The sequence below is a fragment of the Fistularia commersonii genome, chromosome 18 (genome assembly GCF_037954325.1).
Source record: "Fistularia commersonii isolate RoL2024-O1a breed Wild chromosome 18, RoL_Fcom_v1.0, whole genome shotgun sequence".
NCBI classification, from domain to species: domain Eukaryota; kingdom Metazoa; phylum Chordata; class Actinopteri; order Syngnathiformes; family Fistulariidae; genus Fistularia; species Fistularia commersonii.
The window spans coordinates 13,899,066-13,923,295 of NC_141301.1; the positions used below are offsets into that span (position 1 = coordinate 13,899,066).

General features: G+C 47.4%; 1 protein-coding gene across 1 annotated transcript in view; it reads left to right on the plus strand.

The window, feature by feature from the left end:
- Window positions 1-592: 592 nt before the first annotated feature.
- ppm1lb (protein phosphatase, Mg2+/Mn2+ dependent, 1Lb) overlaps window positions 593-24,230 on the plus strand; it is a 58,357-nt gene continuing 34,719 nt past the window's right edge. Inside the window, exon 1 of the mRNA XM_086164224.1 lies at window positions 593-1,348. Coding sequence (XP_086020350.1) covers window positions 950-1,348 — 399 coding nt within the window. The 5' untranslated portion in view covers window positions 593-949. The remainder of the gene's footprint in view (window positions 1,349-24,230) is intronic.

Below are 24,230 nucleotides of genomic sequence, written 5' to 3' on the forward strand. Positions count from 1 at the left end.
GTTTTTACCCGGAACTGAGCGGGAACAGTTAGTTTCATTGCAAGCTTGTGTGGTGTGGCTTTGCCCAGCAACATCTATTGCTCATTAAACAGACATTTTATCGTCACACGGGGTGTTTCCCTGAATAAAACGCTACAGTATGATATAAAATGATACAATACTTTTAACAAGAGATTGTCTGGTATGTGAATAGATTGTAGAACTTTGCTGATTTGCCACTTTTTATCCATTCAACACTGCAAAATGACTGTTAACCTTTATTTAACCACGGGGGAAAAAAAAGCTCAAGAGTGGCCTGGCCGAGATGAGCAGTTCAAGTTTCCGCAACATAAATGAACAAACAACAACTCGCCCACACATACACACACACACACACACACACAAGTTTAGAAAACAAGATACAAATAGAGACACTTTTAGAGGAAATATAACAGTGCGCGTTACGGTAATATATCTGCGTAAATATCCCCGAAATACAGCCGTTTCCTGCGCTTTTGACAGCAGCGCCCTCCCACCCCTCGCCCTTCCCTTCTCCCTTGAAACGGCGAGTCTTGGAGATTCCGAGGCGCACCTGAAGGCAGCACGGCCGTGTCTCCGCCAGCAGCGGGCTCTCCCAGCCAGTGTGGCAGCTGGGAATGTGAGCGGCTCCTCCGCGGACCTCCAGGAGCCCGGACTCTGGTGCTGCAACCTGCACGGATGACCTGCTTCTTGCAGGACCTGCAGGAGCCGTCCGTCCACGGAGGAGGAGGAGGAGGAAGAGGAGAAGGAGGAGGAGGAGGAGGATACCCCCCACCCCCCAACACCACCACCACCACCACCACCATCTCCAGCTTGAGAGGGAGGGAGAAAATGCGTTGAGGTGTCGCTCTCGGAGGCAGTTCCGACGCACGGCGATGGAGTGAAGCCCTGCGGCGGAGGAGGCGAGAAGATCCGACGCCGCCGCGGCTCCATGATCGAGGAGACCATGACCCTGCTGTCTCTGTTGGGTCGCATCATGCGTTATTTCCTGCTCCGACCGGAGACCCTGTTCCTGCTGTGCATCAGCCTGGCTCTGTGGAGCTACTTCTTCCACACCGACGAGGTGAAAACCATCGTCAAGTCCAGCCGGGACGCGGTGAAGATGGTGAAGGGGAAAGTGGCGGAGATGATGCAGAACGAGCGCTTCGGCGGGCTGGACGTCCTGGACGCGGAGTTCGCCAAGACCTGGGAGTTCAAGAGCAGCACCGCCGCCGTGTACTCCATCCAGGGCCGGCGGGACCACATGGAGGACCGCTTCGACGTGCTCGCCGACGTCGTCAACAAGAGCCACCCGTCCATTTTTGGCATCTTCGACGGCCACGGCGGAGAGGTGAGTCACATCGACCAATGTCAGATTCGTCGGTCCATCCTCAACTCCCAAGTGGCAGCGAAGGGTTCGGGGTCGGAGACAAGGTTCGTTTCCATCCTCCTCGTCTGTTTTTTGGGGCGAAAACATCTATTCGCATGAGGGATTCGAACCAGAGCGGATTTTTATCGAGCTATGAATGCCAACCCAATCGTCTGATGGCGCTGGTACGGGAACCCTCAATGCGGGCGGCCTTCGGCCTCGAACGGTTGGATTTACAAGAGCGAACCGTCGGGTGGGAGCCACAAATATGTGAGGCGAGAGTCAGTTTTTACGAAGGCGGCGGAGGGACGGGTTGCAGAACCTGCAGAACCGGCCGCAGAACATCTCCGGATGGCGACGTTTTCATCGGTGCCTCTGAACGGGACCAAACCATCGATCCGTCGCGTTCCCCGAATGTCGAGAAGCTGCGCCTTTTATTACCGCGGTTTTCATGTCTAAATGTTTCTGGTCGTTAAATGGGTGACTCACGCGGATCAATACGTTTCGGAGGATTTCTGGTTTCTTCCATAGATTTCTATTCGGAGGAGAAAATGTAATATTAAGACTGAATGCAGAGTGATGGAGGAATTGTATCTATTTTCAGTGGGTACTTTTTTGAGAATCTCCTTTTCTTTTTTTTTTTGGTCAATTTTATCACAATAAACATTCTATATATAACGACGATTAGCATATACCGCCCGATACCGACGTCTCGAATTTCCAGGGCTCTTTGAAATATTTATGATTTCCGCACCTCCTCTCCGAAGGAAACCTTAATTTCTCTTCTGCGACGTCGCGCACGATTTCACCCGCACCTGCACTGTTTCTGCAAAAAAATCTGCAACGAGTATCCATCTTTCACGATGTTGTTGGGATTTTTTTTTCGGCAAAAAAGCAACATTTAGGATGCAGACAGCATAGGCCCCATGGTCTAACGTGATTATAGCTCGGAGGAGGAGGAGGAGGAGGAGGAAGATGAAGTCAAATCCGTGCACTTGAGCAGCAAACACCGCTAAGAGATTAATTCGGAGAGCGGGGTCTAGTCTAAGCGGCCCCCCCAGACTAAAACACAGTCCTCTGCTCACGGCGTAGGAGATATTCCAACGGCGATTCTGGGGGAAAAGGCGCACGAGGCGTCACATGAGAGTAATTGAGTAAATTGAAAAACCTCCCGAATGATCTCGAGAATGCGTTCGCCCACCTTCTCCGTGGTGCCGCGTCCATCATGCATCCCCGCGTACGTAAAACAAACTAGCAGTTTTAAAAGCTGTTGAATGTCACCGTTTGGCCGCGGTGTATTGAAAACGTGTCAGAGGATGAGTTATTGCGACGCCAACACGAGAAATAACGCATGCTAGATGGAAGGGGGGGTGGGGGGGTTGAAGATGACGCGATGGTTGGAGAGGAACCGCAGCGCCACGGCTTTATGGCGGCGCGCTCTTTTGTCCCGGGCATCGACCGTGACCTCGCCGACCTCTCGGCGCTTCGCCGCGGCTCCGCAGCCTCGCTGCAACAGGACATTGCACTCTCTTTTTTCCGTGGTGGGGAAATAACGCGGGGTTTCGGGCGTTCGGGGCTGCGGCGGACCTCCGCGCCGCGGTGGGATTGAGCCTGAGTGATAACATTCTAAGAATAGCGAGCCAAAGGATGGACGCTCTTTTAGGGGAAATCAAATTTAAGGTTGCAGGAAACCTTTTTACCAAAACTGGTCATTGGATTATTTTCTCTGCTGCGATTCGCCGCTTGGGTTTTTCTAAATTTTATTCTATTTTTATGGGGTCTAACCTGCGAACCTCCCTTTCCCCCGCCGCAGCTTCCGCACATGTGGTGCGGAGACTTGAAGAAATAAATAGCAAAGATTTTATGTATTTATGTTAAACAGAGGAGAGAACGAGTGGGAGTGCAAGAACGTTGGACTCTGCCCACGCAAGGAGAGAGGGTGTTTTATCGCTGCATGTCCACAGGCAACAATTTACTGTTTTCATTCCCACGCCCTCTTTTGAAGTGTGGCAACGAGTAGCCAGATTGCTGCTTTCAGCAGCAACTTCCTCTGTTTAGCAAATTAAGAAGTTTTTTTTGCCAGAGGGCACAAAAAAAGCGGTGCAGCTGAGCGGTCCAAGGAAGCGCCGGCTGCCGAGGTCGTCGGCCAATTCTGTTCACGCCGTCCTTTTCCAGAGATACGCAGCCATTATCGCAGGTTCGGGAAATACGTTGTCCTCCATTTAGCATCCAAGACTTTGTCGACGTCAACAGATTTAGATTTAAAACGGAGATTCGAGGCGAGGGTTGAGGTAAGAGAGAAGCTCGTTTCCCAAAACAATCATCTCTGGATGAACCGATGAGCCGAAATAAATGTCATTTTCGTACGTGATGTCGTCCAGGTTACGTAAGTTGCATTGATGTACACACAGACGGTTAGCAGCTTAACTACATGGCAGCCCGAGGTGTTGATGGAAAGCTAGTGAAGGAGGGAAAAAAAAAACTTGTGTTTTTTTGATCTCTGAAAAAAGACGTTGGGTTGAAGTTCACTTAACCAAAATACTCCATAAAGAAAATAGTCAATGTCCATGCTAAATACAAATCTTGTTTTTATGATAAAAAAAGCCGAACTTAAATGATCCACCAGCAGCAAACCAAAAAAAACACGTCATCTCTCCGATTGCTGTTATCCTTTTACTGGCATGTACAGTTGCTTATTCAGAGTGACAAAAATATTTTTACACGTCTTATCTTCAACTTTAAGATTTCACTTAAAAATTTATAAATTAATAAAGAAACACATTTTATTTAGCTGCTGCAATATTCCAATAATCTTCGTATTTAAAATTTCATTTAAAAATATCTAAATAGATAAAGAAACATGTTTTATTTAGTTGCTGCAATACTCCCATACTTTTCAAATGAAAAATTTCATTTAAAAATATAAATAAATAGCTGGTTAAATAAATGAAATGGAAATATAAATAAATTGGACTAAATCTTTATAAATTACATGTGACTCTGACTCTTCATGCAGAAAATACCCGTCTGTACAAATGTCCACCGAAACACATGATTTTGGGAAGCCCACCCGAACCCTGGCTTGCAAACGTACGGTTTGGAATCTGTCACCCGGCTGTTTGGGTCCAAACCGACGGTCCGGTTTGGACAACCTGGTCCTCGCTCTTGTCCGTCCGCTAATCGTCCGTCCGACTCGGGCTCCACGGGAAACTCCTGACACGAGTCGTCGCTCAGGCCAGGAATCTCAAGACGGCATGTTGGACCCCGATCTTCAGAGCCTGGTGATAATTGCAATAAATGAGCAATTCTATTTTTTCCCCGCACATTTCTTTCCCTGCGTCGGTTGATATCTGTAAAAGTCCTCTGTTTCCGGATCGGTCCTTAAACAGGCCTTCGAGCGCGAGAGAACGGTGTTAAAACACAAACACACGTATAGAGATACATAAATATACCCGCGGACGGCCTCTGTTTCCTTACATGCCGGCTCACCGAGGGGATTTATCTCTCAAATAGAGATGGATTTTTTTCGCTGACACCTGGGAGTATGCTGCATGAAAGTGATAACCCCGGGCCTCCGCGGAGCAGAAACACGAGCCGTTTGTTCCCTGCCGCCGCGGAGCTCGCCGTTTTTTTTTTTCTCCCCCCTTTTTCTCAGCCTCGGGGTCGGAATCCGGCTCCGGGCGATTCACCTTAAATATAACATACATGGGAGACATTCTCTGCGAGCCTCCTCTTTAAAATGTGAAGTGCAGGGTCAGCTCTTCTGCCCGTGTACCATCCTTTTAACTTTTTCTTCTGTGAACTTTTTCCTCTCTCTCTCTCTCTCTCCTTGTCAGAGCTCACTCTTTCATGAAATTTCGATCGGCGGAGAGAAACGCTAAAACCACACGGGAGGAGGATGACCATTTTTAGAAGAACCCTCTCTGACTTGACTCAGCTCATTACGCGTCCTCAGTTCAACTCCGTGCGGAGCCGCCATTTTCATCTCTAAATTCATTACCCGTTTCTCCGATCGCAAAGTCGACGTGATTTTTTAGAGCGGCCGAACAAGGGCGGCGCGTCACCTCCTTTCCTGAGAGACGGGTGTTCCTGCAAAGATGAAGGCTGACGTCGAATCCCGATGCATTGATGCGATTTATACTCGCGTTTTACCGCGAGGTTGTTTAAGCTGTTTAGATTTCCCCCCGAGGTCACTCCGCATTTGAGGGGGGCATGTGACTAAATACACTGTTGCCATTTCGGGATTAGAGCGATGTGTGTGTGTGTGTGTGTGTGTGTGTGTGGGAGCGAAGGTGCGTCGGTTTTCCCCCCGACGGACGTTTGGGATTCAGACGAGAGCGGCCGCTCGGTGTTATCTGCTCTTCCACAGATACCGATATGCCAAAGGCTCATCAGAGACGAGCCAGCGCCGCGCCCCGTATCTGCGGCGCGTACCTGCAGTACGTCTCAGCTCGCCGCATTTCCCGCCGAATGAAGCGATTTCGGAAGAAAAACCGAAAGCCGTCTACTTTGTATGAATGGCTACTTGTAAGTGAGCGGCGTCGACGGAGAAATATGAACGACGGGTGCTTTTACCTTCTGTGCATTTCCTTCAGGGGCACCGTTTTTAGTGTCCCTGCACTGAATTCATGAAAAATAAGCCGATGCTGCCCTTCCGGTCTCGGAGCTGTCGGCCGGGGATTGTCTTTATCGAGCCTGAGAGCGTGTTTGGGCTGATGTTGTGCACGCCGGACGTGACCCAACACCACAAGTGACATTTCTTTCAGTAGAGCACTTTTTGAAGTTCTCCCGATCGGACGCATTCCGGTGTTTGATCGACTGGATGTATAAAAACGGGGCGTTTTGACGTGAATTCAGTCCTGGCGACTCAACAAGAGGAGAAGGAATCCATCGAATGAGCAGGGTTTATATGGTCACGAAACAACTGGGAAGTGAATCGAGATTGGAAATTTTAAGGAGATGTTTTTTTGGGGGGAAAAAAAAAAATCAATGAAGCCAACAGGTGATGGAAAATGTCCTGTACCTGTTTACAACAACAAGTCTGGCTGGAATTATCGTGAGACAAAGAGAAGAAATATTTATCCCGCAGGAGATTGTAGTGCCGGAGTTACAAGAAAAACATAACAATAATAGATAATAGTAGAAAATTGTATAAACAGTAAAAAAGTTATGAAAAGAAAAAAAAAAAATTCAACTAACTCCATGGTTATTTTGGAGCCACGTGACTTCAATTATCCCCCGGTCAATTTCACCGGGAAACTGTGACTCACGGGGGAGGCGGCGGGAACGTGTTGGTAAAAGGTGGACGAGGCGCCGGCGCGGCGAAAAACCCCAAGCTCAACGTCGCGTCCGGTTCCGTGATGTTTATCGAGGTGGAAAGCGAGAGGTCATGTTCCGCTGGAAAACACAAATGCGGCGGCGGAGGAGCCACCGGAGGGCTGGAGGACCGCGCTGAAAAGTCTCCTGACCTTTTCGGTGATTTATCCCCGGCGGCGCACTTTTGTTAAACTGGTAGTGAGAGGCCTGTCGGAGAGAGAGAGAGAGAGCGACGGGGCCGGCGAGGGAAAGCGGCGAGCGAGTTGGACGTTGCTTGTCAAGCCACGTAAAGATTTAACCTCCGGAGTAAACGTCTGGAGCCTCTCCCCTCGTCGTTGCTTTCCAAAAAAAACAAACGGGCTCATTCACAAAATTCGAAATGTCTATCCCGGTCAGGAAGGACAAGTTGTGTGTGCATGTGTGTGTGTGTGTGTGTGTGTGTCAACAGCGTCAGATAAGAGCGCCTTCCCCCGTCCCTCCCCTGCTGCAGTGACTGCTCAATAATTAATAACACCTTCACTGCTAAACCTCTGTGAAAAACTAAATATACACACCCCTGCTTCCTGGTCCGAGGAGACAGAAGCCACAAGGTCATCACTCACACTCACACACACACACACACACACACGCGCGCGCGTCGAATGCCATTGCTTAAATGTATGCGTCTCTTTGTCCCCTCAGCTGATTTTAATGATGGAGACGTGATGTTTGCTCGCCCTCCCTCCCGTCAGCCTCTTCCCTTTCTTTGACTATTTTTTTTTTTTTGTTTTCTCTTGTCTGAACGGAAGGTCTGCAAGCCGGCTGCGCGCACAGCTGCCGGCTGCACCGGGTTCCCGGGGGGGGGCGGCCGACCGACCGACCAATCGGGACGCGATCCCTGTTTTGAAATGCTTTTCCCGGCGGGCCGCGCGTGCAGAAATCCACGTCTAGACAAAAAGCAAAGCTGCACGGCTTGTTATGAATAACGTTCACAAACAGCCCTGTGCATTCGTTCATTAAAAACAACAGTATAGGATTATATAGTCTTAAGTGTTGTTTTTTTTTTTTCCCCCTCCCTCCAGCCTGTAGCTGATTAACGGTCTCTAAATCTAATCACATGGCTGGAATTGGCCGGCCTGGTCCTGCTTTAATCGCTCGCCTTAGAAGGAGGACATTCACGGACGGCGGTTATATAAAATTCCAAAGTAAAAGCATGTTTGTGTATTTCTTTTTTTCCCCTGAAAACAATTAATCTACAATAGCCCCGAGTCCCTCCGCGAATGCCAGCGCGACAATCTACTGTTTGTCTGAGTCTGATTGTGGAAATATGAGTCAGTCGGAGTTTGTCAGCTCGCTGTCTTGGCAGTGCAGGGAGGCGGGAGAAGAATGTCGGCTTGGAGGACGCAGCCAGTCACAGTGGAGTTGCAGCTGTTGGGAGTTAGCGACACCGATGTGACTCTGTGCTCCAGAAGACCCGGGCTTCGGCTTTTGTTAAGCTCACAGTCGTGACCTTTCTTTCTTCGTCCGTTGGAAGGCTGCGGACGGGAGGCGGGCGCCGAATCAGAATAACACACATTATTATACTTTCGCCAAAGTGCAGCCTCTCGTCAATAAGCCCCGTAAGCCGCGGTATTCCGTCTTTATCCGTAGTGATCTACCCAAACCCAGCGGTTGCCCCATGAGACAGCGGGCCAGGAAACGGCGTCTTTTACTGGTGCAGGAGCCTCTGGCGGATCCCAGCTCAAAGTTAGGCCTCAACCGCTCGGGTGGAAAGAGAGCCCGGCTGCAGAAGATCAAGAAGCCATAACTAGCTGCAAGGCTAACGCTAACCAACGCTCATTCAGAAGCGCCCCTTTCGTATATCATATCAATTATATTTGTCAGATATCGCATCAGTTCAAATCCTCTGTTCTCATTGTTGCTCTCACTAATTTACATTCAGGCGAACTCCCGCCGATCCAGATTTCAAGTCCCTTATTTGCAGATTGTCCAAAACTTTGCACAAACTGGCACAAAGAATAATGACCGCGATCCATCCACTGCTGCAGACAATGTAGGAGAAACCACAATGACGAGTATTAAAAGTCAAATCCCCTATATAACACCAGACAACGTGTAAAGTGCTCTCGACTCTTGTCTTTGACTCTGATTTCTCTTGACAAAATGATTCGCTCCACATTATTTGTGTGTGTTTGCAGCCGGTCTGCCTCACACATGCTCCGCGCCGCCTTCCACACATGCGTCCACCCTGACACGAGGGAGGCGGGTGATGCGAGCCGGGCGTGCACACGGATTCCTCTCGCTCCGGGAGTGTGTGAGCGCTCCAAACCCTCCGATCCTGGCTGCAACAAAGGCTGGCAGGATGAGGGAGAGGATCAGACCCCACAGCGCCGAAATACTCTGTGCCTTTGATTAAGTCTGGGCGGAAGAGGGATCTTCAGCGCTTACAAGAGTGTGTGTGTGTGTGTGTGTGTGTCCTGCATGCAGCCCTCGTCATTGGTGCGATTATCTAACTTTTCCGCAACGCCTGCCATCTCGCTCTCCATTATCGAATTTTCCTCTCCTTGTTTCCTCTTGCGGATCGTTCTTGTTTTATAGTTGGGAGGAGGGTGAACGCTAACAATGTGTCCGTGGAACCCCCACCTGTTTTTCAGGGAAACGTACGGTTTCATGTTGAGCAAAAAAATAATCTGCTTGTTATGCGTGGGTACTTTATGTGTATTCAAGAGTATCCAATACTGTCACCTCCATTTAGTCCTTATAGAATCAGAAAAAAAACCTTTATTTGTCCCCATGGGGCAAATTGGATAGCAGCATCAAATTGTGAACATCAAAAAATAAAATAAATGCAAAATAATAAATAAAATATAGCACAAAATAATAAAATTTAAAAAAAAGTTTAAAAAAAAAAAATATATATATACATGTGTGTCTGTGTGTATGCATGTGTATATATATATATATATATATATATATATATATATATATATGAATATGTACATGGAGGTATATATAAGAATAAGAATAAGAACAACTTTATTTATCCTGGAGGAAATTGTTTTGCCAGAGTTTCAAGTAAAACATAACAATAATAAATAATAGTAGGAAATTGTATTAACAGTAAAGAAAGGGGGGGGGGATAAGAAATACAAATAAAACTATAAAGTGTCAAAGTCAAGGCTATAAAGTATATATGTGTATATGTGTGTGTGTATGTATAGATATGTGTATGTGTGTATATATATGTGTGTGTGCGTATGTGTATATATTTCTATGTGTAATATGTATATATGTGCATGTGTGTGTGTATATATGCATGTGTAAATAGATTGCTGAACAGCATTGTCAGTAAGCTTGCTCTGCATCGATATAATAAATATATCATGAGCGGCATCACCCTTGGCGGGGCGGGGGGGGTTGGTAAGCGGACGAGGGGTTCGCAGGGTTGCTGGGAATTGAGGAGCCGGACGGCTCTGGGGACAAAGGTTGCCCTTCTTCTCTGGGTTTTGCAAATATATATAGTCGTCATAACCCCGTGGCTTCCGTGGACACGATTTGATAGAAAGCAATGACATTAGCTCCATTGTTCCGCTGATCTGCTGCACCTGTTTTCCTTTCGGGTCCCGTCTGTGAGACACGGTGGAATGTACAGCGATACCATTTTCGGCTGGCTTTTATTTCTGACCCGGAGGACCTTATTCAGAGATTTGTTTTAGCAAGGGTTTGAACCTTTTTTTTTTTTTTTTTTTTTTTTTTTTCCGCGAAGCGAGGGGGTCGTGTTTCATGGAAAAACAAGACGGCTCGCTCACTTTGAAGATCCCACCTGTCTGAGAGAATGGAGACTGTTGCATCACCGCTCCGGGGACTTCTGCTGACTGAATTCTCAGAAATGACTGAACGATTCCCACCGAACAGTCATTCATTATCTATAAAGCTTATCCTTTCTAGACCACTGGCGAGTCCATCACAAGGCCACATACGGAGACGTTCAACCATTCACAAGTCCGGGGTCTCCAGCAAACTTCTGGCGTGTTCTTGGACTGAACCTGTAGGAACCCCATGAGGAGAACACGGAGACCCCACACGGAAAGGCGCCTACGTGGGAGCGCTAACCGCCGCCGCCCCCCAAAAATAAGACACGAGGGAGGAGGAGGCACTCAAGATATATTACAAACAGTAAAAATCAAGCTTAAATTCTATTAGCACAGTCATTAATTCCCATGCTTTTGTGGATATTCTGTCTGCAAAAGCGTGAATAAATCCTCCGCACGGACTCGGACCTCCCATGACTTTGCTTCTGTAACGAATAATACGGACTTTGCCTCGGCGGGTTACTGCATCATCCACAGGATATAAACCGTACGAACGCGAGGTCGTAAATCCGGCCCTCGGTTCGGTCCTGAATGTTCCCGATGAGCGGGGAGCTCGCATATCAAGGCGCGCGGCTACAGCGTATCGGAAAGGAGATCAGCAGCAACGTCTCCCCGCACATGGCCGACATTATTGTGATTAACGGCAGACGCCCGAGAGGACGTCCGGCGCGGTAAAATCACCGCTTTTAAAGAAATGCACGAGAACGTGACGAGACGTCGCCGAAGTTCGAGCGTCCTCTCCTTTTCCCCGGCGAGGAGGAAACCGGAGAAAAATAACGCCGGTGCGCGAGGCCTGGCGGATTTGAACCGAAGATTTTCACGACGGTAACGAACACCTGGATCTCCAGCGTGGATTCTTTGTTTTTGTGTGTGTGTGCTGTGGGTCGCAAGACAGCACCGGTTTGGTGCGGCTGAGTAGTTAAGAGGCGGATTAGCAGGTTTGGTAATTGATTAGTGTGTTGCAGAGGAAGCTTATGATGATGTGGGCTAATGCTAATGGCTCAAGGCTCCCCGAGATCCCTGCTCCCTTCCTGAGAACGTCTCTTAAGCCGAGGCTAAAAGGAGTTGAAGAGACAGCGGGGCATATTAGATTCACTCTAATCCCACAGGGGAGATTGGGACTATATGTTCTCTCGGCGGATTCAAGTTTCCCTTTTTCCATGATCGCCTCCTTGAGTTGCTTTCTTATCTAGATTCATCCTCCTGCCTTTCTTCGGACGCGGCGAGCGTGTTTACACACACGATACCCGGATGTACTCGTGATCCGGCGAGGTCCGCTTCGCTTGTGGCCCTTCCCGCCCCCCCCCTCCCGAGTTGATGCGCCGAAGCTGACAGGTGCACTTACCTCTGCACGGGAGGAGAAGGGATGTTTTATTGAGTGGGAGAGAGGAGGAAAGACACGGCGGGGAGGAAACGCGCAGGGGAGAGGAAAAAACACGGAAATAGCGGGGGAAGGAAGGCAGGTGGAAACGGAGGATGGAGGTTAAGAGTATCCTCTTTGCTCCACCGCCGAACGTGCGGAACTCACGCGAATCCGGAGACGTTAGCCGACAACAACGGCGACGGCGCAACACATGCGGAGAGTTAGCCGGCGCGCGGCGAGCCAGTAGAGCGTTTTCACCTTTGATCGTAAGTCTGTCAGACTCGGAGGCCGCGGCGCGGCGGGGCAGTTTCCCCCCCTCCAGAGAGGGTGTACTTTTCCACCCCTTTCTTCTGTTTCTCATCTTCTCCCCGTCTCTGTTGACCTTTCCCCACAGCGACTGTCTGTTTTCGCTCTCCTTCCCCTCCCCCTCGACGGTTCCCACCTTTTTTTTTTTTTAACTTCCTCCCATCTTACCAGCCGCCTTTCTTCTCCGCGCTGTTCTGCGCCGCAGGGTTTTATTTTTCTTCTGGCGTCCTCACAAATCAAAATCTCATTTGCCAAGGCGTCTCCAGTTCGCTCTTATCCAACGAGTGTGTGTGTGTGTGTGTGTGTGTGTGTGTGTGTTTTAACTAACTGAGAAGGTCAGAGATTCCTCCTTAGGATCATCAATCCCATTAGCAGGACACGCTACACGTTCCTACCGCGTCCCGACGCGACTTTTAGAACCCGATCAAAATGTGGACGTCTCGCATGGCGCCGTTACCGTGACGCCAACCTGAAAAGTTCGACTCAAAGTGCGGGGAGTACGTTTACCAAATCCGCGCTTTTGGTGTGTTTAAAAGTCACGTGCGTTTCCATGTTTTTCTTCCACAAAGGAAGCGCCGAATCTATGTTTCCGGGTTTGATATCACGTTTATAGATTCCGATTTCGGCGCGGAAATTGGCGTTTCCTCCCGCAGGAGGTTCAGTGGAGACCCTGAACCGTCCAGACGTGAGGACGAGAGGGTTCTGAGTGCAGGCTAGTGCGGGAAAGATAATGAGATAATGGATTCTGATTGCGCTTCTTATCGATTCCCCTGTTTTGATTTCAAAATGTTAATGCAGGCGTTCCATGCGGGAGCAGCAGATCTTAGAGTACAATTGCATTTCAGGCCGTTCAACTCAAGATTTCACAATGATTTAAAATTCCTTATGGATTTACTTTATTTTCCATCGCTATCGGTTTTATTAGAATGCATTATTTCCGCAATGCATTTTTTTTTTTTTATGAAATATATTATGAAATATATTATGATTTTTTTTTTTCGATGCAGCAAGACTGCAAGTTTTTCGTGTTTAAATCATGTGTCTAAAAGAAACGAAACTTAAGATAATAATTGATTAGTCCCATAATTTAACTAAAGCAGATGAATTAGAAGATAAACTGACAAATGCACCGTCGCTACGATCAAACGATCATCTCATCAGAGACAAAAACGTTAATTGCTGCTTTCGTGACGTAGAATTAAAATAGAATATACCCAGATATTTCTCTGCTTTCCCAGAAGTCTGTATTTCTTTTATTTATCCCCCCCATTCACTCATCAATTTTTATTTTATTTTAATAGCACGATGTGCATTTTCTGCACGTCTCGATAATTTTCTCCGCATCCTCCGTGACCTTTCCCTGTGTTACTTTAAAAAAAAAAGAAATAAATACATTTATACACACACAGTATACCCTGAGATATCAGCTCCTCCCTTCTCTACCTCTTTCTCCCCCCCATCTCTGTCCGCAGAGTCACCTTATCTCTCTGCATGTCTTGACGTATTTATCACTCCCCTGAAATATTTAAGAGTCTGCCGCCTGGAGTCCTGAGGGGAGTCCAAGACTTCTCCTCGCGGCGAACCCACCCACCCATCCGAAACATCGCCGCGTCCTCTGACTGCGACACGCGCTCCGCAGTTACCGCATTTATACTTATCGCTCCGTTTGGCTTCTTACGGACTGACAGGCTGCTCAAAGTGACTTATCAAACACTTCTCCGCCGGTCCCTGCAGATGCATGTGGAAGATCTGATCGGCGTGTCATTGAATGGCATTTTTATAGCAAATGCAATCATGGAGAAGGAGAAGGAAGAAGAAGCCTTGAGGATGAGAGGACAAGGGCTGAATAATTTAACATTTTTGTTTTGGTACAATCCCTTGCCCTTGGCATCCGGCTGTAAGCAATAACTTCAATACGTATGAGTTTTATGAAATCCCTTTTAGCCAAACATCCGTAGTCTGCAAACCGCAGTACAGATATTCATTCATTCATCTTCTATAGGGGCCTGAGAGAAGGTTATGTGACCTCCAGCCAATCACAGGGCCACATTCTGACGCATAAAACCATTCACGCATTCATACGTCATATCGTGCAACCGTGCACCCTTTTCCCCCCTTGTGGAAATATCTGTTTTTGTTTTTTTTTTCTGGTTATTTTTCGACAGAAGAAAAAGGGTTGGAAATCATCGGAGAGCCGGTTCCACGTCTGAGTCTGAAAACAAAAAACCTCCCGCTCTGTGATTTTACTTCTGTTGTCATCAATGCCTGGATGAGTTTTTAGCGGCGCATCCGCGCGTCAACGCAGCTGGAAACCTGCGACAAAGACGGTCGGCCGAGAGGCAATCCTTAACTTTTACGACCTCGCTGCGGGCCGAGCGGCGCTTTCCACTATGCGGGAAGGAGGAACGGATTCACTCCTCTGACAAATGGGATTTAAACGGCGACGGATGCATCCCCGGCTGCTTCCAGCTGCTTCCATATATTGTAAAAATTGTCTCCGAAATCCATAAGGGAATCACGTTTGATCCGGGTCATTAAGCAGAATCAATAACGTCACCGGCGTCAGTTGAGTGTCATCGATTTCAATCACGGGTGGGCTTTTCCGGACAAACCGCCGTTCGCTCACTCAAACAGTAACGGTAAACTTAGACGGTCTCGGAGGGTTCGCAAAAATCCTTCCGATCCAGGGGAGCGGACCGTCGGAGAAGGATCGCTCCGCCCGACATCGACTTTTTCAGCGATTCCGGCAAAATCGGGAAGGAAAAAAAAAAAAAAGGAGACTTTTAAATATTAAGTTACATAAATGTAATGCGAGAGAATGTTGGGTTTAAAGTGAGAGTGCCTCGACCTAGTTGTGAAATCTCCACGCCGAGGAGCACCACGGGCACAGTTTTTCTCAAATAATCTGTCTCCTCTGCACTCGCTTGTTTGGGAAAGTTATCTTTTCTAAATAAATGATGAAAATAAATTTCACCGATTCCGAATCCACCACGCTTGCGGATGTTTTTTCTCTTTCCAGATAGTTTGTTTCCGGACGCCGCCCCCCTCCGAGGTGCGATCGTCCCCCCGGGTTCTGACGCGCCACTCCATGTCTTTTGTCCGCGAGGACAAAGCCGCCCGAGAGGTCAAGATGTTAAAACCCTCAGCGGGTCGTTTGGATGTCCTCTGACCCGTGGATGATGGATTACCGGCGAGGACAATAACGGGGCGTTTCTTCCCGACTAACGGCTGTCGGTCGCGTTGCGATTTTAGAATTCCTGCCAGCGTACGCCGTCGATTCAACTTGTTTACTTTCCCTTTTGCTCGGCGGCGCTTAGCGCTGCGTGAACAGCTTGATGGATGCACTTAATCCGCGGATAGAAGCCGGTTTTAAGAGGCGGTCCCTCGGCGAGTCCAGGTTGGAATAACGAGCGGGCCGAGACGGAGCACGTTTTGCTCCGCCATCGGTAAGCGCACCTGCCGCGGAAACAGGGCCGCCTTTCGGCTCCCGGGGGCCCGACACCTGCTGGCCGGGGGTTTCGCCACGCGGTTCACCACGCGAGAATGAATTTAATGATCCCCCGCCGTAGCTTGTTCGCGGCAGAGACGTCCAATCGATCGGTCGGTTGGATCGCGCTTAAAGCGCCGCCGCCGGACGCTGGACGCCGTCCACGCGGAGCTTATTCACCGTAGCCAAAATGCCCAGAGTGCGTTTTTTTTTAGCTGAAACGGGCACCGGTTTGGGCCGCGCCTGTTTTGGAAAGTGGGCCTTGGCGTTTGGATACACATTCTGTCCTCATTATGTTGCACGGCTTCTTGGCTTTGCCGTGCACTCGAGCCGGCGGGGGGAAGTTATGTGTCATTCTCACCTCATCTGTCAGCGCACTGTATACCGCTTCACGGTAAAGGGCCGGAGGTATAAATACAGAAAAGTAAACATCGGCGGTGTCGTGGAGAATTCGCGGACCGTGACTGATTTATATTTCGTAAGCACCTTGTTTTACTTTGCGGGGCAAATACGGGCGTTAGAAAGTGCAGGCGAGCTGGATGGTATTTGTGTTTCTCCCAGACTTTCATGTCCTTGCCAGTGTTCCAGCCGCCATCTCCTTGTGTTTATGCCCGTGATTATATTTTTAACTTTGCTCGTGATGAACAGGGGGGGATGAGCAGGGCTCAAGGCTTGATTTTTGGAGGGGGGGGGGGGGGCTCACGTATCGAAGAGGTTTTTTTTTTTTTTTAAATGCTCAAGGGAGCGACCGTTTGTTCATTTCACACCTCTCGGGATCAAACGTTTCTTTCGTATCTTACGCTTACAGAAGAGTAAAATCAACATTTGGATGGACATCTTGCTACCTACCGCGCTCCCTGCCAGGCAGAAAGACGCAGCTCGGTATCCCATAATACCGTCGCAGCCGGACTGATCATTCTGCCAAACGGCTCGGACCTTCTTCGGCTGCTCTTTGAATTAAACCTCCGGATGAATACGTTATTTATCCAAGTCCGATCCGTACGTCGGCGAAACCCCCTTCGACCCGAAAGCGCTTCTCCGAAAGGAATCGGGGATTAAAACGCGAAAAAGCAGCAGACTGAAAGGAACAAAGGGCGTTGTGTTGGTCACTGATTTTTTTTTAAATTTTTTTCTCCTTTTCCCTGATTAATGTGTGACTCATAGGCGTTGCGTTATTTCAGCCCTTCATATTATTTAGTGATCAAGAGAATTCCCTGCACCGGCTCCGGAGCAGCCCTGGGGAAGCAGCAGAACGCCATCAATCAGACAAAGGGAGAGAAGACAGGCAGTCGGTAATGAAAGTAATCAAGTCGGCGTCTGTCTTCGGAGTGACAATGACAGAAGGAGGTTGATTTAAAGGAAGGAGAAGGAGATGGAGATAAAGATGGAAATGCCAGAACACGCACATGATGTGCAGGTTCGATTACGGACGAGTTGCCGAGAGAGAAACAGCGGCCGAGAGAAGGCGCCGCCGAGGACGTGCCGATTGGGATTGACGGAAATGAAAAGCCATCAGTTTATTGGCAAACGTACCGGCGCGGCTCTTCCGACATTAAATTTTGACACTTCTCTATTTGTTATTCGCGTCCGACCCGATCCCGGTCCCGCCTCCCGAGGCCGAGCGCCGATGATCTGCCTCCTCATGTGAAATATGTAGCAGGGACTCCTCACCTTATGTCCGCTGATGCCTCATTTCTTTCTTTCTTTTTTTCCCCCTCCCTCCGTGTGTGTGTGTGTGTGTGTGTGTGTGTGATGTTGTTTAATTGAAAGAGTTGTTGTGTTGCTGGAGGCCAGCTGTATGGAGATCAGGGCCAGCATGAATGGACGGACACAGGAAGGGGATGAATGGAGTCCAGGAAGCCGTTAAGTCAGGACGGCGGAGTTGGCGGCGAGCTCTGCCAGGCGCCTTCAGGTGGCGAGAATCCTCCGGAGCCGCCGCGTCGATTATTCAATCTGCATGTCAATAGCATCCGCACGCCGCCGCGCCCGAACACGCTAAGCACGCAACTATTAGATGCACGAGAGAGAAGACGCCCGAGCCGAGGGGTTTCCGCGGAATCCGTGGCGTCCGGGAGAGCGTGTCCGTCACCGGATTATTTACAAACTGACTCCGCATGAATGTTATAAGCCCCGAAAGCAAAAACTCGGCGCGAGATCGAGTTCCACCCGGCGCGTTCTGCCTCCGCTGCCCGCCAGACAGGATGTTTACCTGCCTGGAGCCAAAGCTCGCTGAAACGGGAGCGATCGGTCAATAACGCTGCGAATACAGAGAGGAACGAGAACCAGACCAAAGAGCCCCGCGCTGAGGATTCTATATTTATGCGCGGATATCTGTTATTTCCTGCCCCATGCTGCGCCTCGAGAGATTTTTCAAGGGGAGCAGCACGTCCGCCTGCTGAGCGCTGTTAATCACCAGGAGCGACGCTGAATATAAAATCCATAATTACTAACTAGTCCTTTCCCTCGCATCCAGGCGACACCCGGCATCTCAGTTTCCCCGCGCGCACGCTCGCAAAAAACTTGGCTCGGCACTCAATCAGGGTGATTAACACAATGGCTATGATTTGGACTGTGACATGAAGGATAATCACGACGGATGGGACGTGATTCTGTTTTTAATTTCGCTTCCACGCCGCTTTTACCGACGCCTCCCCGCCGCTGCGCAGTAATGTAAGGATCTCCACGGGGGAGGAAACATTGGCAAAATATGATCACCGACAGCACAGGAAGTTCTTGAGGTCAACCAAAGTCATCAGATATTTGCTGAGCATATTTTTACTTTTGCTCGCCTGGTATTTTTCCGTTCTCGCTTTCTTGTGTCGGCCAATCCTGCACCGGGGAGTCTCTCCCGGCTGTCGCGGGGCGAGGAGCGGGGTTCGCCCCCCCCCCCCGGAGCCGTCCGTCACGGGGTCACGCAACCTTTCACACGCAACCTTTCCAACGCACCAGAAGAAACGCAGACATGGAGAACATGCAGGCTCCACACGGACCGGGAATCCAACCAGTGACCTTTACCACTTGCAGCCCTTTCTAGGCAGTAATGAAAACACTGGGAGCCACACAACCATTCTGAAATTTAAAATGAATTTGCACGGCTTATAACGATTATCTATCTATCTATCTATCTATCTATCTATCTATCTATCTATCTATCTATCTATCTATCTATCCATCTATCCATCTATCCATCTATCCATCTATCCATCCATCCATCCATCCATCCATCCATCCATCCATCCATCCATCCATCCATCCATCCATCCATCCATCCATCCATCCATCCATCTATCTAGTTGTTTATTGCCATGTATAAACAAAATCAAATATGTAGCATTTTTTTAAATCAACGAAAAAATGCAGAGAAAGCTAAATTACATTTTGAACTCTGGGGGGGGGGGGAAAAATCACCTTGGGTTGATGGTTATTTCTAAGCAAAATACTCAAAGTAAATGTAGTAAATACTCAAGTAAATGTCTAAATACGTGTCCCGGTGAAAAAATGTCAAAAATGGCGTCCTCTCACTTCTTCCTGTCGTCCTTATATCCAGTATTGAGAGCGGCAAAAATATTTTAACATGTTTTATTTAGATGTTATAAGATCGGTGTAATCTTCAAATTTAAAAATAAACGAACTAAAATCAAATTCATTTCGATTAAATACTCGTTCATTCATTTCAAAAGCCTCAGGGAGTTTCATCGCGGGGATCGACCTGGGATTCAAAAAAAAAAAGTGTTTTATTCCTGAATAACAATCAAGACGGCGTCCTCCCGCTCCTCAGACGGGGAATCCAACCGCCAACCTCCTCCTTTGCGAGGACGTGATTCTTCGCGCACATCGAGGAATCAAGAGTCACGATTCATTTCGGATTCTGCCCCGTGAAGCTGACGAGGGCAAAGACTGATGTGCCGCGTGAGGGATCTGCGGTTCCCGGAGGAACGATGCGTTCTCAAACAACGCGTTGGTTTTGTTGTTTTTACGAGTCACGCGTTAGTTAATGACGACGTGTGGAAATAGCGGCGTGCTCCTCATCACATTTCATCTGCGTGACTCTGCAAGTTATTCTCCTCGGCTCTTCGGTACAATAACAAACGGTAGAGCGGGGAGGCTTCACACACCAGGGCTCCTTATGAAGCCGCTCCGGCCCCCGGGCTTCCTGAAGAAGGAGATGATGAAGAGCCGGAGGGCCAGAAAGCCCAAACTGAGCCATCAGCAGGACTCCAACCCCAGTGGCAGTTTATTTATTATTGTGATTAAAGTTTAAATTATTATGAATCCTTTAATAATACAAAAATCATCCAAGCACTAGGGGATGGTAATATCTATATATGTCTATATATATCTATATATATATATATATGTATGTATGTGTGCATATATATATGTGTGTGTGTGTGTGTGTGTAAATATATATATGTATATGTATATGTGTATATATATATATATATATACATATATAGAGCACTAAGAAAAAAAAAGAAAAAAATATGTATGTGTGTAGTGTGTATATGTGTATGTGTGTAGTGTGTGTATATGTGTATATAAATATATATGTTTGTGTGTGTATATATACATATATCTGTATGTGTGTATATATGTATATGTAAATATACCTATACATATGTATATACACATATACGTATATATGTATATATACATATATGCTGATCTATATATTTTTACACGTATATGTATGTAAATGAATATATATATGTGTGTATATACATACATATATGTATGTAAATATACATATATGCTTATATATATATATATAACACACACACACACACTCATGTATATATATATATAAGAAACACTCATGTGTATATATATATATTCACATATATATATGTATGTATATATATGTGTTTGTGTGTGTGTGTGTGTGTGTGTGTGTGTGTGACATATACTTTCTAAGTACTAAAAACAAAAGCAAAGAAATACTGTATCAAACTGAAAGTCAGCTTTATTGCAATTTTTCTTCCCCACGGGTACAGGAAATTCACAAAATAATAATAATAGAGTGGATATAAACAGTAAAATACTCAATAAAAATTAAACTGTGAAGTATAAAGTGCATGCAGATACAATCTGCTGGTAACGAGGTGAAAGGATGACAGAAATTTGACAGCATAAAACCTGAAATGCATAAAAATATGTCATTTGAATCTGAATATTTAGCAGCAGCAGAGTTTTCTGTGCAAAAATCCAGTCGGTAAGTGATATTAATCACTGAAAAGTAACCGCTCAAGAGGAAGGCAGGGGTTAAAAAACATAAAATGCGTCTGACCTGGAGGGACGCCGGTAAGTGGCGGCCGACTAATAGTGTGTACCGTCTGCATCCGCTGTCATTTAACACTCAGCTGGAGGAGTGTTGCGGGAGATGCTCCTCCGGCCGAGCTCTTCCTGTTTTGTCGTATCGTGTTTCACCGCTCGCTCCCTCTTGGCTTGATGGAGAGCGAGCATCTCGGGCAGGAAGAGGCTGTGGAATGGAACAACCGTCCTTCCTTCCTCCCTTCCTTCCTTCCTTCCTTCCTTCCTTCCTTCCTGGGCCGGCTCTTTTGCCGGCAGTGCATTGTTGTCTGACATAACACTCTCACAATGGAGGTAATCTGAAAACGAGGAACCTTCCGCCGTGGCTTTCAACCAGGAAACTCTTTCATCTCTTATTCATTCATTTCATCCCCGAATCTTTGTGTCCTTCGGAGATCTCGCTGGGAGCGTGAGCTCGGTGCCCCACTTCTTCTTTTTATTTCATTTTCCCTCCTTATGCCACGCCGGTGCGGCTTTTCTCCGGGTCTGATGGAGGGAGATCGCAGAGAAGGTTCTGGTTCATGAAGGCATCGTTAGACGCCGCTCAAATAAAAATAGGGAACGCTAAAATAACACATTTTAGATCTCAATAAATGACATATTCTTATCCAATACTTTGTTCTTTACATAGTTGAATGTGCAAGATCACACCAAAATGACAAATGGAAATCAGATGAATGAACCCGTGGAGGTCTGGATTTGGAATCGCACTCCAAATTAAAGTGGAAAAACACACGACAAGCTCATCCAACGACGATATAATGTCCTTAAAACAAGTCAAAATGAATCCATGTTGCTTCCTAGGCGGACAGTTTTGAATTCACACAAGTGTGATTGACTTGGAATTAAATTATATGTATATATATTTATGAAACCTCTCCTTGAACGTGACCTGACGTGACTTTGGCGGAGGAGATCTCTAAGTGTGCGTCCATTACGTTTGCAGGGGAATAAGAGGGGAATGCGATTTGATATTGCAGGGGGTTCCTGCGCAACTATAGGAGCGAAATTGAGCGAGCGTGATGGAGGTGATGGATGAGCTCCTCCGTTGTCTCTCTAAAGCAGGGTTGGGCAAACTTTTTGACTTTTAAAATTTGACAGAAGGGCCGGGTCAGCACAAGATACGATACATATAAAAAAAAAAAAAAAAAAAAGCATTTGTTAACAGGACATATCAAACTCATCCAACATTTGCCTGACATTTGCTTTGAAAATATAACCAGCTTGGTTTTGAAGTCTCTGACGTTTTCTCGCATTTCATGCACAAACCGTTTTTTCCCTTGTAGCTTCGCGTCCGACTCATTCATGTGTGTCAGTATGTCCGGTGTAAAGGCTAAATCACAAAGCCGATCTGTGTCATTCAGATCAGGAAAATTCTCAAGTAGCTCCAAAAATGAAAAAAATCTCCTGTTTGAGTTCCCACATTCACTGATCCAACAATTCGATCGTTCACATCAAGTATGAGTTCTGTACCAATCTTTGGCGGGCCGAATAAAAAAGACCAACGGGCCGGATGTGGCCCGCGGGCCGTAGTTTGCCCACCCCTGCTCTAAAGCGTCAGGAAGATTCACCGTGACGACGAAACTCCGGCGGTCAAAGCAAAAGTCAGATAATATCACGGGGATTTTTGCGGAGATACGTAACCGTTTCACTCTCTTCTTCACCGGCGCCGGGACTTTCAATTGCGGTTTACGGGTCGGAGGGAAAATCTGCCGCCACCTTGTTTGGAGGGTTTTGGTGGGAGTTTGTTTGTCGCAGGGATATCGGCTTTGGAAGTGAAGCTCTGGAAAACAATAAGCAGGGAGATGGGAGCGCTTAGCGGTATTTCCCCGCTGCTCAGAAAGGCAATAATTATGTTTCGGGCGGGAAAGTCAATAAAAACATCTTTTAAAATCATGGCCTGGTTACTGAAGATCATCCACAGTCGCTGGTCTGATTATTTCCGTGTATTCTTTGGATTTCTCTTCAGTTCAAAAAAGGGGAAAAAAAGACTTTCTCGACTTTCCCGGCCGCTTCCGAAAAAGCAGCGTTGCCGTTTTGAGGAGGTCATGTTTTTTTTTTGGGCGATGAACGCCACGCGGGGCCCGTATCTCACACCCAAATGATCCGGGTGGATAAACACGACGGTGAAACAACCAAGCGCAGGTGGGATCCGCTCACGGCAGGCGAACGGGACGCTTTAAGGGCTCTGAAGGATGCACGCCATTTTATGGGCGCCAATGGCATGCCCTTGCAAATATAGTAACAACGGTGTGTGTGTGTGTGATAGAGATGGTTCATTACCTCACGACAAGCTGCTGTGTGACGAGCTGTGGCAGCTCTCAACAGTTTGCCGTACACACCAGCACACACACACACACACACACACACACACCTGCTGGGTGGAAGGTTGGCATTGTTTAAGAATGTATAAATCATCAGCTCGTCAGTGGCGCCAGTGCAGCGTGCGTGTATGTGTGTGTGCACGCGGGGAAGTGTGCGTGTGTGTGTGTGTGTGTGTGTGTGTGTTTCACATGGGCACCAGCCTTTGCAAAGGTGGGGGGGTGGTGTCTTGACAAGTGTATGAATATTCATGCCGTTGACGTTGCTGTGTTTGCCAGACAATGTAGGCTTCAGGTCACGTGGATACAATATGAACACTTGCAGATCCTGTGTGTGTGTGTGTTGTGTGTGTGTGTGTGTGTGTGTGTGTGGGTGTGTGTGTGATAAAGTTTACAGGCCCCGGAGTGTAACGTATGAGCAATTGAAAGTGTGTAAGATGATGGATAGATAAATTGTGTGTATGTGGGTGGATGGGGACATTGGTGTATGTGTTTGTGCGTTTTGTGCACGTCAGGATGTGTGTGTGTGTGTGTGTGTGTGTGTGTGTGTGTGTGTGTGTGTGTGTGTAAATTGCAGAGAGAGAGAAGGGGAGGGATGGCTGACATTTACTCAGCTTCTCTCCTCTAGGCTTTTTGTGCCCCACATTCAAAAGAGGAGCACTTGTGTGTGTGTGTGTGTGTGTGTGTGTGTGTGTGTGTGCGTATGTGCGTTATGTGTGTTTTTTTAGTCAAAGTTTTGCCTGCCGTCTTCATAACTCTGCTTCACTTTACTGGAACATGAAAATAATTAGCTAATTGCATGTTAGCGTAGCAGTAAAAGAGTGCAAAACCCCATGATTAGAAAGCTAAATGCATCTTTTGTTTAAGTCACTTATTGGGAAACTTAAGCTGAATCCCTGTTTAATTGAGT